Genomic DNA, 19,234 nt, shown 5'->3' on the forward strand with positions numbered 1-19,234 from the left:
GATTTGGAAGATTTTCCCTATTCTAAAATTATAAAAGATATTCTGGTATATTATAACAATAAGGCACATAATTCTTTTTCCAAAGAGATATTAAATTGTCACAAAACTTACTGATGATTCTTTTACCATTGTGTTGGGATTGCTTTTTCATAAACTAGTTTTCCATTTATACTTGGTTATATTTTTGTTCCACTGGTGGTTTTGTCTATTCTTGCTCCAATACTGGACTGTTTAATTCTTATAGTTTTATCAAATGATTTGCTATTTAAGAGGATATGGCCATCTACCACCACCTTGATCATTTTTTTAAAGGAAACTGTCTTGACCTTCCTTGTCTATTTTCTCTTCTAAATAAACAGGAGAAATATTTTGTCAAATTTATATAAATTCTATTGGGATTCTGATAGGAATATACTAAGTATATGAATTAATTTTGAGAGAAGTGGGTCTCTAAATTATGGGATCTTCCCATCCAGAAACATATATTTATCTAGATTTTTTTATTTTCTTTAGTAAAATTTATTGTTTTCTTCATATAGATCTTATATAATTCTTGACAGATTCATTCCTAGGGATTTTAGAGTTCTGGTTGCTACTATGAGAACTGAACTGAATAGGAATATACAAAGCACACACATGCATACCCTTCAAGCACCAGCTGCCTCAGATTACCCTGTGGTGAGCCCTACCTATTCACACCTGGTGTTACAACTTTCCATCTAATTTCAGATAATGTCCCTTCCACTACTTCACAATAACTCAAAAGCTCCATCCCTTCTTACACCCACTTCCACAGGCAAATTTCAGATTGTTTTTAAGGTAATTATTTCTTAATCATTTAACATGCATAAAACTGTGCTGTTTTTATTGTTTCTATCTTTTCTTTTTAACTTGTCACTGACAAACTTTTTGAGTGTTGTGTACCTAACCCCATTTCTCCCATAAGCTCTGTGGTTTTTACTGCATGATTTTGCATTGCACTGTGATTTTTAGAAATGCATATGATGTATGATGGCAGAACTCATTACTTTTAAAATGTTTTCCAAAAATGCTCAAAAAGCCTTCACTGTTTATTTCTTTAATCTTCAGAAGTGTGAAAGATCCAAAAAATTACAGAGTACATTATAACAAGCATCTGAGTATTTACCACTGATTTAACAAATTTAACATTTTTTCTTCAGATTTCCTTCTCAAGAAATTGAATTTGACAGATAAAACTCAAAGCCCCCTCAGTCCCCACTTCAATCTTATTCTTACACTCGGTCCTATTCACCTCCCTTCTGAGACACAACCATGTTGATGCATGTGGTACGTTTTCAGCTCATGTTTTTAATATACATATGTATCTATAAATAATATATAGTATTGCTTTGTCTTTTATACACAAATGCTTTATTATACTGCAACTTGCATTTTTCATGCAACATTTTGAGATCTGTCCATCTTGATATACATAGAACTGATTTATTTTAATTTTGTATAGTGTTCCATTGTCTGAATGTCACAATTTTTAATTCATGCTTTTATCCATTGACCATTTGCTTTTAGTTCTATGAACTGCCTGTTCATATCCTTTGCTTGTATTTTTACTGGGTTATTTGTCCTTTCATTTCTAAGATTTCTTTATATAATTTGTGTATTAACTGTTGACTACATTAGTTTACAAATACTTTCTCCTAGTGTATCTCTTAGCTTTTATTTTTACTTAAGCTGTCTTATATTTATATTGTATATAAATTTTCAATTGTAATGCAATATATCAATCTTTTCTTAGTTCATTTTGCCCTTTGTGGTTTAAGAAATTTTCTTCTACGCTAAGATTATGAAGATATCCTACATTTCCTTCCAAAAGACTGAAGTTTTACTTTTCATGTTTAGATTTTTAATTTATCTGGAACGTAATTTTTTTATGGTATACAGCAATGATCTACCTTAATGTTTTTTTCCAAATGGAAAAGTCAGTTGTCCCAACACCACTTCTGAAGTTCTCCGAATTAGATTCCTAGGGCTGCTGTCACAAAGTACCACAAACTTGGCGGCTTAAAACATTAAATATTTATTCTCTCATAGTTCTGGTAGTTAGAAATCTGAAATCAAAGTGTCAGCAGAGCTATGCTCTCTCTGAAGCCTTTAGGGGAGAATCTGTTCCATGCCTTTCCCTTTGCTTCTGGTGGTGGTTGTTGATATGTGGCATTTCTCAGCTTGCAGCTGCATAGTTCCATCTCTGCCTCCACTGTCACAGGGCCTTCTCCCTTTGTGTGTCTGGGTCTCTGTGACTCTGCTCCTCTTCTTATAAAGACACCACTCATGATGGATTAAGAACCTGTCCTACTCCAGTATGATCTCATCATAACGAATTTCATCTGCAGCAACCCTACTCCTATTTAGGTCACAATCTGAGGTTCGGGGAAGTACATGTATTGGGGGAGACACTATTCAACTCAGTACTCTGCTCTGGGGTCCTCTTTGGGTTTCTTCTGCTCCATGTGTCTACCCCTGCACAAAACAGTACTGTATTAATTCTATGGATTTACTGTAAATTTTATTATCTGCTAGGGCAAGTCCCCGTTATTCTTCTTTTCGGCATCATATTTTGACCTTTATTTTTCCAAACGAAATTTAGAATCCGTTTATATAATTTACAAAAATCTTACTGCCATTTTGATGAAGTTGCAGTAAATTTATATATTAACTTGGAAGGAAAGTATCATCTTTATTATATTTAGTCTTCCCATTTATGGGCATGATTTACCTCCTGTTTACAGGCATATCTCATCTTACTGTGCTTTGTGCTTTGTAAAAAATGCAGGTACTGCATTTGTTACAAACTGAAGGTCTGTGGCAACCCTGTGTCGAACAAGCCCATTGGTGCCATTTTTCCAACAGCATTTGCTCACTTCATGTCTGTGTGTCACTCTTTAGTAATTCTCACAATATTTCAAACTTTTTCATTATTATTGTATTTGTTATGGTGATTTGTGATCAGTGATCTTTGATGTCACCTTTTTTTTTTTTTTTGACTGTGTTGGGTCTTCATTGCTGTGCGCGGGCTTTCTCTAGTTGTGGCGAGCGGGGGCTACTCTTCGTTGCGGTGCACAGGCTTCTCATTGCCGTGGCTTCTCTTGTGGCGGAGCACGGGCTCTAGGTGTGCGGGCTTCAGTAGCTGCGGCATGTGGGCTCAGTGGTTGTGGCTCGCGGGCTCTAGAGCGCAGGATCAGTAGTTGTGGCGCACGGGCTTAGCTGCTCCACGGCATGTGGTATCTTCCCAGACCAGGGCTCAAACCCATGTCCCCTGCATTGGCATGCGGATTCTTAACCACTGCGCTACCAGGGAAGCCCTGATGTTACCATTTTAATTGTGTTTGGGTGCCATGAGCCGTGCCCATATAAGACGGCAAACTTAATCAATCCATGTATGTGTTTTGGGACTTCCCTGGTGGCACAGTGGTTAAGAGTCCACCTGCCAATGCAGGGGACATGGGTTCAAGCCCTGGTCCGGGAAGATCCCACATGCTGTGGAGCAACTAAGCCTGTGTGCCACAACTACTGAGCCTGTGCTCTAGAGCCCGTGAGCCACAACTACTGAGCCCGCGTGCTGCAACTACTGAAGCCCACGCACCTAGAGCCCGTGCTCCGCAACAAGAGAAGCCACCTTAATGAGAAGCCCGCACACTGCAACCAAGAGTAGCCCCTGCTCGCTGCAACTTGAGAAAGCCTGCTCGCTGCAACTAGAGAAAGCCCGCGCGCAGCAACAAAGACCCAACACAGCCAAAAATAAATACATTTATCAAAAAAAAGTTATTAAAAAAAATGTGTGTGTTCTGACTGCCCCACGGACTGGCCCATCTCTCTCCCTCTCCTCGGGCCTCTTTATTCCCTGAGATAGAACAATACTGAAATTAGGCCGCTTAATAACCCTACATTATTAAGTGTTCAAGTGAAAGGAAGAGTCACACATCTCTCACTTTAAATCAAAAGCTAGAAATGATTAAGCTTAGTGAGGAAGGCACATGGAAAGCTGAGACAGGCTGAAAAGCGAGGCCTCTTGTGTCAGTTAGCCAAGTTGTGAATGCAAAGGAAAAGTCCTTGAAGGAAATTAAAGCGCTACTCGGTGAACACACAAATGATAAGAAAGTAAAACAGCCTTACTGCTGATACAAAGCAAGTTTTAGTGGTCTAGAGAGAAGATTAAACCAGCCACAACATCACCTTAAGCCAAAGCCTAATGCAGAGCAAGGTCCTAACTCTTTTCAATGCTATGAAGCCTGAGACATGTGAGGAAGCTGCAGAAGAAAAGTGTGAAGCCAGCAGAGCACAGTTTATGAGGCCGAAGGAAAGAAGCCATCCCCTAAACATAAATGTGCAAGGTGCATCAGCAAGTGATGGTGTAGAAGCTGCAGCAAGTTCTCCAGACCTAGCGAAGATAATTAATGAAGGTGGCTATACTAAACAACAGATTTTCAATATAGACAAAACAGCCTAATATTGGAGAAAGATATCTTCTAGGACTTTCATAGCTAGAGAGGAAAATCAATGCCTGGCTTCAAAGTTTCAAAGGACAAGCTGAGTCTCTGTTGGGAGCTAAATGCAGCTGGGGACTATAAGTTGAAACCCCTGTTCATTTACCATTCCAAAAATCCTAGGGCCCTTAACAATTATGCTAAATCAACTCTGCCTGTGCTCTAGAAATGGAACATCAAAGCCTGGGTGACAGCACAGCTGTTTACAACGTGATTTACCAAATATTTTAAGCCCACTATTGAGACCTACTGCTCAGGAAAAAAGATTCCTTTCAAAATATTACTGCTCAATGACAATGCACTTGGTCACCCAAGAGCTCTGAAGGAGATATATAAGATTAATGTTGTTTTCATGCCTGCTAACACAATATCCATTTTGCAGCCTATGGATCAAGGAGTAATTTCGACTTTTAAGTCTTATTATTTAAGAAATACCTTTCATAAGACTATAGTTGCTATACATAGTGATTCCTCTGATGGATCTGGGCAAAGTAAATTGCAAATCTATTGGAAAGGATTTATCCTTCTAGATGCCACGAAGAACATTCATGATTCATGGGAAGAAGCTGAAATATCAATGTTAACAGGAGTTTGGAAGTTGATTCCAACGTTCATGGATGACTTTGAGGGGTTCAAGACTTCAGTGGAGGAAGTAACTGCAGATGTGGTGGAAACAGCAAGAGAACTAGAATTCGAAGTGGAGCCTTGAGGGTGTGACTGAATTGCTGTTAACCCCATGATAAAACTTTAACAGATGAGGAGTTGCTTCTTATGGATGAGCAAAGACAGTGGTTTATCCAGATGGAATCTACTCCTGCTGATGCCATTTAGATTGTTGAAATGACAACAAAGGATTTAGAATATTACATAAACTTGGTTGATAAAGCAGTGGCAGGGCTCAAGAGGACTGACTCCAAATTTGAAAGAAGTGCTACTGTGGGTAAAATGCTATTAAACAGCATTGCATGCTACAGAGAAATGACTCCTGAAGAGTCAACTGATGCAGCAAACTGCACTGTTGTCTTATTTTAAGAAATTGCCACATGCCAACCTTCAGTAACCATCACGCTGATCAGTCAGCAACCATCAACAAGGAGCCAAGACCCTCCACCAAGCAGAAAGATTACAACTTGCTCCAGGCTCAGACAATGATTAGCAATTTTAGCCAGAGTATTTTTAATTAAGGTTTGTACATTGTTTTTTAAGACTTAATGCTACTGCACACTTAACACACTACAGTACAGTATAAACATAACTTTTATATGCATGAGAAACCAAAAAAATCGTGACTTCCTTTACTGTGATACTTGCTTTATTGCAGCAGTCTGAAACCAAACCCAAAATATCCCCAGGGTATGGCTGTTATTAATAATTTTTGCTATAAAGGTGTTACAGGGGCTTCCCTGGTGGCGCAGTGGTTGAGAGTCCGCCTGACGATGCAGGGGACACGGGTTCGTGCCCCGGTCCGGGAAGATCCCACATGCCGCGGAGCGGCTGGGCCCGTGAGCTATGGCCGCTGAGCCTGCGCGTCCGGAGCCTGTGCTCCGCAACGGGAGAGGCCACAACAGTGAGAGGCCCGCGTACCGCAAAAAAAAAAAAAAAAAAAGGTGTTACATATCTTTTATATATTTAGTCCTAGGAATTATGGTTTTTGTTGAGATTGTTAACGGTATCTTAAAAGTAATGATCTCATGAATTCATTTAGTAATCTGAAAAAATGCTCATTATGTAAGCTTATAGAGAAAAACATAAAACTTCAATTTCAACAAAACACTAAATAATCAAATAGTGTGTACCCTACTTAGGTTTTTATATCTTCTTCCTTCCAACGTGTCCTCCTTCCTTCTTACACTCAACACAAACTTCAACACGTTAGCGTTAAATTCTGCCATTTAAGTCCCTGCCAAGCATCATTTCAACCATTCAGAATCTTAAATCTTTTCAAACACTTGTTCTAAATTCAGTAACTATAATGTAAAACTGGCTGAACTAGTTAACACGCATTGCCGGCCCCAGACCAACTTCGATCCTCTCTCTCATCCGCCCGTCTCACGCACAGGCGCCCCCGGCCCAGACTCCGCCAGTTCCACGATCGGCTTTGTTTAGGGCTTTGGACACGGACGAGCCCAAGGGGCGGCGTTCACCGGCTCAGTTCAGGGTCCAGACCTCACAGGAGGCGCTAAGCGCGACCCTCAGACCCCGCCCCACCCGTCCGCCTCCTCCCCGGGAGGACCCCAGGATGCCGGCCCGCCGAGCCGGAACCCGAGGACCCGCCCAGATCCCCGAGCCGGGCGTCCGCGCGGGGAGCCCCTCTTACCGGAGCCGGCTCGGCCATGGGCCCTCGCGGTCCCACCTGGCCCCAGACCGGGTTACAGCCAAGCCAGGCGTCCCGGCTGCCCGCGGCACCTTCCGTGCGGCAGCGGCAACTGCGGCCTCCCACCCCGCCGCTCCTCGCCGACCTGCAGGCCCAGCGCAGGCGCGGTGCACGCTGGGACTCGCGGCCGCTCTGCCCCACAGCGGCCCCCTGCGGCCTGGAGGAGCGAGCGCTGTCTGCAGTGGCAGCCCGCGCCGTGCAGACCGGTGTCAGTCGCCAGCCGCAGCCGTCCGGGGGTGACCGATCCTCGCACTCTCTTGGGGGACCCAGAGGAGGGAGACGGAGATGCAGACGGAAAGAGGGGGAAATGCAGCGTCAACTGCAAATGGATGGATAGTATACTCGCTATTAACTGAGATAGAAACAATGAGAGGGAGTACAGGGGTTTGATTCCTCCCCAAAGCCAACCCCAGTCAAGGATTAGGTTCAAGGGGTCATCTGTGAGGTGATCTCAGGAACCAAGTCAGGGAGGTGAGAAATCAAGGGGCATTAAGCATTAACGAGCAGGTCTCCCCGTCGGCAACTGGGAGTCCATTCTGCTGGGGACTCAGAGGGTGTAGATCATCCCTCAGAATGGTCCTGCCAAGGGTGAGGAGGCTGGGTATTCATCCTCAGGAAGTCAGGCAGAGTCATGACATCGCTGGCCCCATGGACTTACATTAGGAACATGACTCACAGTCTATAAAATTCAAGAAATGGTCTATAACCTAAATATGAAATGGATCTTTTTTTTTTTTTGCGGTACGCGTGCCTCTCACTGTTGTGGCCTCTCCCGTTGCGGAGCACAGGCTCCGGACGCGCAGGCTCAGCGGCCATGGCTCACGGGCCCAGCCGCTCCGCGGCACGTCGGATCCTCCCGGACCGGGGCACAGAACCGTGTCCCCTGCATCGGCAGGCGGACTCTTAACCACTGCGCCACCAGGGAAGCCCTGAAATGGATCTTAAATTTACTCTGCCTTTCACTCTTAAGCAGCCAGTATGGTTGAACTGCTTAGATATATGTAATTGCTATCCCTAACTTAAAGGTTTTCTTAAGGAACAATACTGTATATATACAATTTAGCAACAATAAAGCAAATTTTAAAAGAAGTGAAAGTTCTCCATAATTCTGGTATTCTAATGTAAATGCTCGATTTTGCTTCATATAGACTTCCAGTCTCTGTCCACAGACATGTTCTTTTTATATGGTTCTGAGACACACATAATTTTTTGTCTTTTTATCTTTCACTTACCATACCAAGGTTTTCCATATTTCTCATAATCTCATAATTATACTTTTGAATGGCTGCAATTTAAGGTAGTGTATTAATCTGCTAGGGCTGCCATACCAAAGTACCATGGACTGTTTAACCGTGGGTTAAACAACAGAAATTAATTTTCTCACAGTTCTGGAGGCCAGAATTCCAAGATCAAGGTGTCAGCAGTGTTTGTTTCCTCTGAGGACTCTCTCCTCGGCTTGCAGATGGCTGCGCTTCTCCCTGTGTCCTCCCATGGTTGTCCCTCAGTCTGGGTGTTCTCGGTCCCAATCTCCTCTTATAAGGACACCTGTCACATTGGATTAGGGCGGACCCATAACACCTTGTTTTACCTTTATTACCTTTTTAAAGGCCCTATCTCTAAATATAGTCACATTCTGAGGTACTGGGGGGTCAGGACTTCAACAAATGAATTTTGGGGGACTTCCCTGGTGGTCCAGTGGCTAAGACTGCGCTCCCAATGCAGGGGGCCTCAGGCTTGATTCCTGGTCAAGGAACTAGATCCCAAGTGCCACAACCAGAAAGATTCCTCATACCACAACTAAAAGATTCCACATGCTGAAGCAAAGATCCCGTGTGCTGCAACTAAGACCTGGTGCAGTCAAATAAATAAATTTTTTTAAACAATTTTTGGAAACACAATTAAGCCCATAACAGGTAGGGTAGTGTGAAGTATTTAGCGGCAGTTTAAAAATTTTGTGGCCATAAATAATATTGCTTGAATATTTTTATACACACAGTCTTAAGATACAAAAAGTACAAAGTGCAAAGGATAGACCAATACATTAAATTAAATTAAAATTTAAAACTTTGCTGAAAGGGAAAACCCTGCAACCTAGCATACTCTACCCAGCAAGATTATCCTTTAGAATTGAAAGAAAGTTAAAGAACTTCTCAGACAAGCAAAAACTGAGTTCATCAGCACTAAACCTACCCTAAAAGAAATGTTAAAGGGTCCTCTTTAAGTGGAAAAGAAGAGTCTATAACAAGAAGCAATAATCTAGAGGAAAGGAAAAATCCCACCAGTAAAGACAAATATATGGTATAGGCTGAGGATCAACCACTTAAGCTAGTATGAAGATTAAAAGACAAAAAATTGTAAAATTGACTATAACTACAATAATCAGTAAAGGGATAAACATGAAGTAGTAGAAGATGACATCAAAAACACAAGATGTGGGGGAGGCAAGGAAAAGTGGAGATCTTTTAGAATGTGTTTGAACTTAAATGACTACCTGGTTAAAACAAATAGATATTATTATAGGTAAACGTATATGGCTCCTGTGTAACCACAAATCGAAAACCTACAATAGTTACACAAAAAAGGAGAGAGAATGGGACACAAGCATACCACTAAAGAAAATCATCAAACCACAAGGGAAGAAACTAAACGGAGAACGGAAGAACAGAGAACTACAAAAGCAACTGTAAAACAAGTAACAAATGGCAATAAGTACATACTTATCAATAATTACTTTAAATGTCAATGGACTAAATGCTCCAATCAAAAGACATCGGGTAGCTGATTGGACAAAAATAACAAGACCCATCTATATGCTGCTTACAAGAGACTAACCTCAAAGCTAAAGAAACACACAGACTGAAAGTGAGGAGATGGAAAAAGATATTTCAAGCAAATGGAAATGACAAGAAAGCAGGGGTAGCAATACCAATATCAGAAAAAATATACTTTCAAACCAAGTCTGTAACAAAAGACAAAGAAGGGTATTATATGATGATAAAGGGATCAATACAAGAAGAGGATATGACACTTGTTAACATATATGCACCCAATACAGGAGCACCTAAATATATAAAGCAAATATTAACAGACATAGAGGGAGAAACTGACAGTAATACAATAATAGTAAGGGATTTTAACACCCCACTTACATCAATGGACAGAAGATCTGGAGATGCTCAACATCGCTAATTATGAGATAGGCAAATCAAAACCACAATGAGATATCACCTCACACCTGTCAGAATGGCTATCATCCAAAAGTCTACAAATAGCAAATGTTGGTGAGGATGTGGAAAAAAGAAAAAACCTTTTACGCTGTTGGTAGGAATGGAAATCGGTGCAGCCACTGTGGAAAACAGTATGGAGATTCCTCAAAAAAACTAAAAATAGAACTACCATATAATCCAGCAGTTCCACTATTGGGTATATATCAGAAGAAAATGAAAACACTAATTGGAGAAGATACATGAACCCCAATGTTCACAGCAGCACTATTTACAATAGCCAAGATACGGAAGCAGTGTAAGTGTCCATCAACAGAAAAATGGATAAAGAAGAAGTGATACACACCCACACACCCACACACCCCCCACACACACTGTAATGTTACTCAGCAATAAAAAAGAATGAAAATCTGCCATTTGCAGCAGTGCGGATGGACCTAGCGGGTATTATGCTTAGTGACATAAGTCAGACAGAGAAAGACGAATACTCTCTATATTATCACTCATATGTGGAATCTAAAAAGTAAAATAAATGAATGATATAACAAAACAGAAAAGGACTCACAGATATAGGGAACAAACTAGTGGTTACCAGTGTGAAGAGGGGAGAGGGGAGGGGCACGATAAGGGAAAGGGATTAAGAGGTACAAACTACTATGTATAAAATAAATAAGCAACAAGCATATATTGTACAGGACAGGGAAATATAGCCATTAACTTGTAATAACTTTAAATGGAGTATAACCTATAAAAATATTGAATCACTATGCTGTACACCTGAAACTAATATAATATTGTAAATGAACTGTACTTCAATTTAAAAACAAGATTTAAAACTTGAGATCAAAAGACATGATAGAGTAACCAAAACTAGGTCACAGATTGGGAAAAAATATTTACAACACGGAATAGCATCTAAATAAACATAAATAACTGCTAAAAATCATAGACTGCCCTAGAGGAAAATGTGCAAAATTATGAATTCACAGAAAGGAAAAAAAAAAACCGAATAGGTGCTAAACACATGACAATGTTCCATCTTATTGTTAGTCAGGCAAATGCAATATCTGTTTATGAAAATGCACATACCCTATTATCCAGCAATTCTTATCTCAGAGCTATTTTTGCATATCAAAGAGCCATATCCTAGAATCTCTAAAGCAGCACCGTTTTAAAAGTAAAAACAGGAAGATAATTTAAATGTCCAATCACCCAGAGGATGGATATCTTGTGGGACTCAGTTCATGTAGGTGTGAGATGTGTGCAGTTCACTATTCCTGTCCAGCTGTTTTGCAGTGGCCTCTCCTGGGATCCTCAAATCCACAATCAAGTACTGTCAGCGGTTCAGTGCTTCTCCACCACGGTGTTGTTGGGTATATCACAGATCCACGCATTAAGCCAGAGAATGTCTTGGTTTGGATGGAGAAAATGTAAAACCAAGATCAAATCCATGCCCACCAGGGGGCATGGCAGGGGAAGCAGGGAAGGTTTCAGTTGAATGTGGGGAGTGCTATTAGAGAGAGGTATTTAGAGGATGCTATGAAGAGATGAGCACGTGCCCAAAATGTTCCTGGTGTTGAGAGTGAATGGTGGATATGAAGGAGTTCAGAAGAGACAGAAAAGGCATTCCAGAGGAAGCAGTCATGAGAATATGATGCATTGGGGAAAGATGAAAGTCATCTGGTATGAGTGAAATTCATACTGAATAGGTAACAAGATTAGGCTGAAAAGGCAGGTCCAGTTCAGCTCAGAGGTTCTTTTATGTCATGTTAATGAGTTTGCATTTATTTTTAAATTTTTATTTATTTTTTGGCTGCACTGCGAGGCACGCGGGATCCAAGTTCCCCGAACAGGGATGGAACCCATGTCCCGCCCCTGCAGTGGAAGCGCAGAGTCCCAACCACCGGAAGTCCCTAATTTATTTTTAATTTTTAAAAAATTTTATTGAAATACAGTTGATTTACAATGTTGTGTTAGTTTCACATGTACAGCAAAGTGATTCAGATATATATATCTGAATATAAATACATAATATTCTTTTCCATTATAGATTATTACAACATACTTAGCGTACTTCCCTGTGCTATACAGTAGGTCCTTGTTGGCTATCTATTTTATATTTTAATCCCAAACTCCTAATTTATCCTCCCGCTTTGGTAAGCATAAGTTTGTTTTCTATGTCCGTGAGTCTATTTCTGTTTTTTAAATTTGTTTTCTATGTCTGTGAGTCTATTTCTGTTTTTTAAATAAGTTCATTTGTATCATTTTTTAGATTCCACATGTAAGCAATAACATATGTTGTCTTTCTCTGTCTGACTTACTTCATATGATAATCTCTAGGTCCATCAATGTTGCTGCAAATGACATTACTTCATTCTTTTTTATGGCTGAGTAATAGTCCATTGTGTATATATACCACATCTTCTTTATCCATTCATCTGTCGATGTACACTTAGGTGGCTTCCATGTCTTGGCTATTGTAAGTAGTGCTGCTATAAAACTGGAGTGCATGTATCTTTTCAAATGAGATCTTTCTGGATATATGCCCAGGAGTGGGATCGCTGGATCACATAACTCTTTTTAGTTCTTTAAAGAACTTCCATACCGTTCTCCGTAGTGGCTACACCAATTTACATTCCCACCAACAGTGTAGGTGGGTTTCTTTTTCTCCACACCCTCTCCAGCATTTATTCGCAGACTTTTTAATCATGGCCATTCTGACTGGTGTGAGGTGGTACCTCATTGTAGTTTTGATGTGCATTTCTCTAATGATTAGCAATGTTGAGCATCTTTTCATGTGCCATCCTCATGTCTTCTTTGGAGAAATGAGTTTTCACTTATAACAAAATTGGAAACTTCTTAAAAATATCTTTTGAGAATAACATTAGAGTTGCATTTTAGAAAAACCAATTTGTCACAAGAGTGATAATGTATTACTAGAAAAAGCCAGAGGCAGGGAAATCTGTTAGGAAAAACACTTGAAAAAAAAAGTTTTTCAGGCTTCCCTAGTGGCGCAGTGGTTGAGAGTCCGCCTGCCGATGCAGGGGACACGGGTTCGTGCCCCGGTCCGGGAAGATCCCACATGCCACGGAGTGGCTGGGCCCGTGAGCCATGGCCGCTGAGCCTGCGCGTCCGGAGCCTGTGCTCCACAACGGGAGAGGCCACAACAGTGAGAGGCCCGCGTACCGCAAGAAAAAAAAAGTTTTTCAAAAGTAAGCTTAGGGCTTCCCTGGTGGCGCAGTGGTTGAGAGTCCGCCTGCCGATGCAGGGGACGCGGGTTCGTGCCCCGGTCCGGGAGGATCCCACGTGCCGCGGAGCGGCTGGGCCTGTGAGCCATGGCCGCTGAGCCTGCGTGTCCGGAGCCTGTGCTCCACAATGGGAGAGGTCACAACAGTGAGAGGCCTGCATACGGCAAAAAAAAAAAAAAAAAAAAAAGTGAGCTTATATGGTGTCAGCAGAGATAGAGAAGGGCTTTTATTTGAGAGAAATTTAGTAGACTGGGTGTAGGAAAATCTAGGATCATTATCAAGTTTACAGCTCTGGAGATTAGTTATAATTTTGAGGTGAGAAAAACGGGAATGTAAAGAAAAGAGGTAGAGTGAGGGCTCGTACTGATCAGGAGTCTTATTCTGGGCATTCTGTGTTTGAGATGTCTGTGGAAGTCAGAAACAATCAGGAGGAATCTGGAAATATGAACATGGATTTATAGATTTAAAAGTCATCATCACCTCACAGAGAACAAGAGAAAATTGCTGCACAAGGTGTGGCTCAGGAGAGCCAGACAGGCGAATGGACAGGAACAGCTGGCTGTTGGATTTGGTGGGGGGCATGCTTCTTCCCCATTCTTGGCATTTCTCTCCATTTAGAGGAGGCTCCACCAGCACATCATTCCTAGTCTCTGCCTCCTCATTCACTTTGTTCAGGTCTAGGGCTATACCATCAGGTTCTCCAAAATTAATTCATTACGGTTAAATGAGGTCACAGGGTTGGGGTACTAATCCAATAGGACTGGTGTCCGTATTAAAGGAAGAACTACCTTCTTCCTTTACCACCCCTACCCAGAAAAAAGCCACGTGAGGACACAGGGGGAAAGTGACATCTGCAAGCCAGGAAAACAGGCCCTCACCAGACACCAACCTTGCTGGCACCTTGATCTTGGACTTCCAGCCTCTAGAACTGTAAGAAAATAAATTTCTGTGGTTCAAGCCACCCAGTCTGTGGCATTTTCCTGTGGCAGCCCCAGCAGACTAAAACACCCATAATGTAAGGAACTGCTGTCACAAGAAACTTTATTACAAAAAAGAGGGGGAAAAGGCTAAAGGAGGAGCTCTAACCTGACTCTCACATCAGGATGACCAGCGCCTTCCACAAAAAGCTTGCTTTCCTCCAGTCTCTAGACGCTGTGCCTGGATTATCTGGAACCTTCGTCAAGGAGCCCTCACGGCCGCCTGCTCCGTGCTGGCCAGTGTGGCTGAAGCATGTTGGCTGAATTTTTCGTCCTGCCTCAGCCAGCGCCAACAGAGCCAATGGCCCCACCGCAGAGCTGTCACTGCTTTCTGAGTGGAGTGACCTCGAGACTGAAGGGCTGCTCCCTGGCGTGCATGGCAATGTGGGTGTTAAGCGCCCCCAGGTAGGTGAAGCCCCTTCCACACTCAGCACAAGAAAAAGGCCTCTCCCCGCGGTGACGGTGCAGATGGGTCTCCAGACTTCTCTTCTGGAGGAAGCTCTTGCCGCACTCGGGGCACCGGAAGGGCTTCTCGCCGCTGTGGACGCGTACGTGCTCCGTGAGCCTGTACGGCTGAGCGAAGCTTCGGCCACACGTCGCACAGGAGAAGGGCTTCTGGCCGCTGTGCTGGAGCAGGTGGCTCTTCAGGTTCCCTCTGAGCCGGAAGCCCCTGTCGCACTCGGGGCACCGGAAGGGCTTCTCCCCGCTGTGGACCCTCGCGTGCTCGGCGACCTGGGACGGCTGAGCGTAGGCCTTGCCGCACTCGCCGCACGGGAAGGGCTGCTCGCCCGCGTGCTGCCGCCGGTGCAGATTCAGGGAGGCCTTCAAGGAGAAGCTCCGGCTGCACTCGGGGCACCGGATAGGGCTCGGCCCCGCCGTGGAGTCACCGATGCTCGGCGAGATGCGCGCGGCGGTGGAAGCCCCGGCCGCACTGGGCGCAGGAGAAGGGCTTCTCCTCAGTGTGGACCTGGAGGTGCCGCGTGAGCCCCGAGCGCCGCGGGAAGGTCCTCCCGCACCGCTCGCAGGGAAACGCCGTCTGCCTGGCGTGGACGCGGCGGTGGCGCGCGAGCTTTGAGGGCTGGGTGAACCCCCGGCCGCACTGCCCGCAGGAGAAGGGCTTCTCCTGGCTGTGCAGACGCTTGTGCGCCTTCATGGCGTTCCTCCAGCAGAAGCTGCGGCCGCACTCTGGGCACCGGAAGGGCTTCCTCCCGCTGTGCCGACAGAGATGGGCCCGCAGGCTGCTCTTGAGGCGGAAGCTTCTCTGGCACTCCGCACACCGGAAGGGCTTCTTCCCCGTGTGAACTCGGACGTGTTCGGTGAGCTTGCTCCGGGGGGTGAACTTCCGCTCACAGTCGTCACAGGAGAATGGCTTCTCCCCGCGGTGTGCCCGCTGGTGGGCCCTTGCGGCCGCGCCCCGCGAGGGGCCTCTGCCGCCCTGCGGACCCTGGAAGGGTGTCCTTCCGCTGTGCACCCGTAGGTGCTCGGCCGGCTCGTCCTGCTGGGTGAACCCCCGGCCACACTCCCGGCAGGAAAACGGCCTCTCCCCTCTGGGCGAACACACATGCTTGTTCAGGGCGGCTTTGGACCGGAAGGCCCTGCCACACTCGGGGCACTGGAAGGGCCACGGGCCCGGGCGAGCCACCTGGTGCAGGGCCAGGCTGCACCTGAGACAGCTGCTCTGCTCGCACGCGCCGCGCCGGAAAGGCTGCTTACACGGGACCGTCCGGAGCCACCTGAGCTCCGCCTTCCCCCTGGACTTGTTTTTGTGCTTCGGGATTGACAGGACTGGCTCTCGCGGTGGTTCCTTTTGTGCTTCACAAAGGCTCTCTTTATCTGGAAGACCTTCCTACAGACAAAGCAGGAATAAAGTCTCAGACCTGGTGGAATTTCCAGGCGATCTGGGCTTCCCATTGGCTTATGCCGTGGATCGTTCTTGTCCTGATTAGATGCTGTGATGTTGAGGCTTTTATTATTTAGAATCTCTGTTTCTTGGAGACTTGGGTGTTGTAAGGCGGCTCTTTGATCTGATAAAATCTTTCTTTCCTCCTTGGATAAGGGAGCACAGAAGCCCTGCTCTTGGAGACCATTTAAATGGCATTCCTCCTCTTTTGCCCCGAGAGTTCCCTGGTCACCTGGAGAGACAAAAAGGCCCTCCCTCATCAGTGATGGGCCTGTGGGGTCAAGGACTGTCTTCACATCACTGACAACGTGGGAAAGGGACTCCCGTTGTCCCCATGACTTTGCGAATCTGCCTGCCACAGGTGAATTATATTGAAGTTTAACTTGGATGTGCACATCCTTTCATCATTTGTTAACAAAAGGCTTAGCGTGAAAAAACTGGCAGGCAAATACATTTTGTGAGCCTATGAGGACCCTCAGAGGCTAAGCAGAACTTGCAAGAAAATAAAAATGAGTTACTCTGAGAATCTGACCATTTCATTATAATATTTCTTTAAATCTGTGAAATAAATAGCACAATATTTAAGTAGGAAGGCTTCGGATCATATTCTTGCACCCTTCCACCACACATTTCAGGAAAAGTTTTCTGAAAAAGTGCTAATAGGACATATATTTCTTAGGAATGTCAAATGGCAATTTACTGAATTCACAAAGAACACTGTGGAAATAATTCCCTTTCCCAAGGAACTCCAAATTATAAGAAAGTCACTGCTGTTCCCAAAGTAAAAGCCATGATGACAGGGTACAGAGGGAGCTGAGCTGCTACCTTATTCTCACCCACCACACCTGGAGAGGACAATTCCCGACCATCATCTGAGCTGCTATGTTCCAGAACATCTTTTTCTCCCTCATGCTGTTGCAGTGGGTCACGTAGCTCTCCTTTTTTAAATCTCTTAACCTGGGAGCAAACCTCACCTATCAGGCTTGCCCCAGAGCAGGACTCTGATTCTGCTCTGAGGTCATCTCAACAACACAGATGTTTCCAACTAGATGATGTCATTTACTAAGTTAGCACCCACAGCTTTTGCCTGGACCATGAGAAGAGCATACTTGCCTGTCTCCTTGAATCCTATTTCTCATCACTTACTGTTTATCCCAGGCAGGGGAGTAGTTGTGTTACTGGGTGAGTACCACCTGGTACAAAGGAAACATTTGTTTTTAGGGACAGCCACAAACGTCGTTCATTCTTTGGTACTCAAAAACCTTTCCAGGCCCTTTCTAAAGGATGAAATTAAACTCCCACCATGGCATTTTTGGTCTCTGATACCAATTATGTGCCACCACTGCCACCCCCCATCTTCCACTATGTCCCACAAATAACATTCAGCTATACTCAGCACCTTCCATTTTCTAAATATAACAGGCTTGTTCCCACCTCTAAGCCTCAGCTCATGTATGACCCCTGTTGAATCTTCTTTGCCTTACCAAATATGCCCATTCTATGCTATTTAAATCCTAATTCCTTTAGAAGTCCTCCTGGGATATTGCTGTCTCTTCTCTGCTTTCTCCTCTAAATCCCTATAGCGCTTTATTATCATTGCCACTTACTATTTATAAGTGTATACAGTCTTATTTTATAGTTGACTAATCCAATAGTTCAATATAATTGACTAACCTAACTGCCATGTCAGTAGGTCAGTAAGACAGACAATAACTCTTAGAGTGGGAAAACACATATATATATCTCTCTCCCAACCCCTGGCCTAAATAATATGTGACATAGTCCTATGAACATGGTAGGGACAATACTGATTAGATGAGTGAATTAATAGACAGTAGCAGTGAAATGAAGCCCCTGGGAATTCTTTTATCCTCCGATGGAGCTAGTCACACACTTCCTGGGTTTAAATTCCCTCTTTTTCAGGAGAGTCCTTGATACCCAGAGACTTAGTAGATCTCCATTTAGTAAAGCATTAACATACTCTAAAAAATGACACATTCTCTTAAATACTTAAAGTATTAATATATTTAAAATGTTTTCCTTATGATACAAGGAATTAAAAAGTAATCCTTCAAAAGGAATAAAAAAATCCCAAGTTCTAAAAATCTGTACAATAAAAAAATATACTGTACAAAATTGGAAGGCTTCTCATTTCTCTGTACACAAATGGACATGATGATGTGATGGGGAAGACGGTTTTTCCTCAGGACTGGACAAATGGATCCTTTACTGTTCTCTTAAAGGCAGTTCCATTTTCTGCTTTTTTTTTTTTAATGAAATATATACAACTTCCTTCTTTATAAAAGTAAGGCATATTTGCTACCAACTTGAGTGAAAAAAAATAACATTCTCCATCAAAATAATATTTCTTATTCACTACGTCCTGCTGACTCTGCAGAAAGATTAGCAAACAAGGCTAGGAGAATAAATGAGTCAGGCTCTCAAATCCATCTACTCACCAGAAAGGCTAAGTGTCATTTGTGTTTTCTCTAAGCGTCCCTGGTCTCTGATTAACAGCATTCTTCCTTGTTCCATCCAGGTGATCAAATCTGGCTTTGAAGAAATACAGCCTGCAGAGAGAGTCCACACAGACTCAGTCTGGGTTTCCTGAGTCATTGACTAAAAACAATTTTAGTTTTTAATTTTCAATTTTAACTTTAGTTTCATGGCTGACCTTGATTCCTGGAGACATGAGATCAATGTTAGTTTAAAAAAAAAATGGAAACTCTTGATTACATGAATAACTGTTAAATGTTCCCGACAATATTTCACAAAATTAAAGGAAACAGGAAGGTTGGGGATGATGAGGATCCAGGCAGAAAGTATTCAAAAGGGATCATTATGAGAACCATGTGAGTAAAATAAAAAGTAGTCGGGGGTGGGGAGGCGGTCAAGGAGGGAACCCAGGTGACTAAACTTTTCTGATTAGACTCTGCACATCTAAGGAACCAATTACTGAGGTGCCCACATTCTTTCTAATATTTTATTTAT

The 19,234-nt window shown here is 43.4% G+C and overlaps 1 protein-coding gene across 4 annotated transcripts in view; it reads right to left on the reverse strand.

Annotated features, from left to right (window-relative positions):
- Nucleotides 1-14,585, reverse strand: part of ZNF786 (zinc finger protein 786) — a 32,107-nt gene extending 17,522 nt beyond the window's left edge. For 2 of the 4 annotated variants that reach the window (XR_013829854.1, XM_079932026.1), the window contains exon 1: nt 6,838-6,983. Coding sequence is in view for 1 of the 4 variants with exons in the window: in XM_079932026.1 (XP_079788152.1) it covers nt 6,838-6,855 (18 nt within the window). In the remaining 3 variants the exon portion in view is untranslated. Of the gene's footprint in view, nt 1-6,837; nt 6,984-14,452 lie in introns of those variants that run through there. The other 2 variants (XM_079932028.1, XM_079932027.1) reach the window with 2 other exon arrangements.
- Between the last annotated feature and the right edge of the window lie 4,649 nt (nt 14,586-19,234).

The sequence above is a fragment of the Stenella coeruleoalba genome (genome assembly GCF_951394435.1).
Source record: "Stenella coeruleoalba genome assembly, chromosome: 9".
Taxonomy (NCBI): Eukaryota; Metazoa; Chordata; class Mammalia; order Artiodactyla; family Delphinidae; genus Stenella; species Stenella coeruleoalba.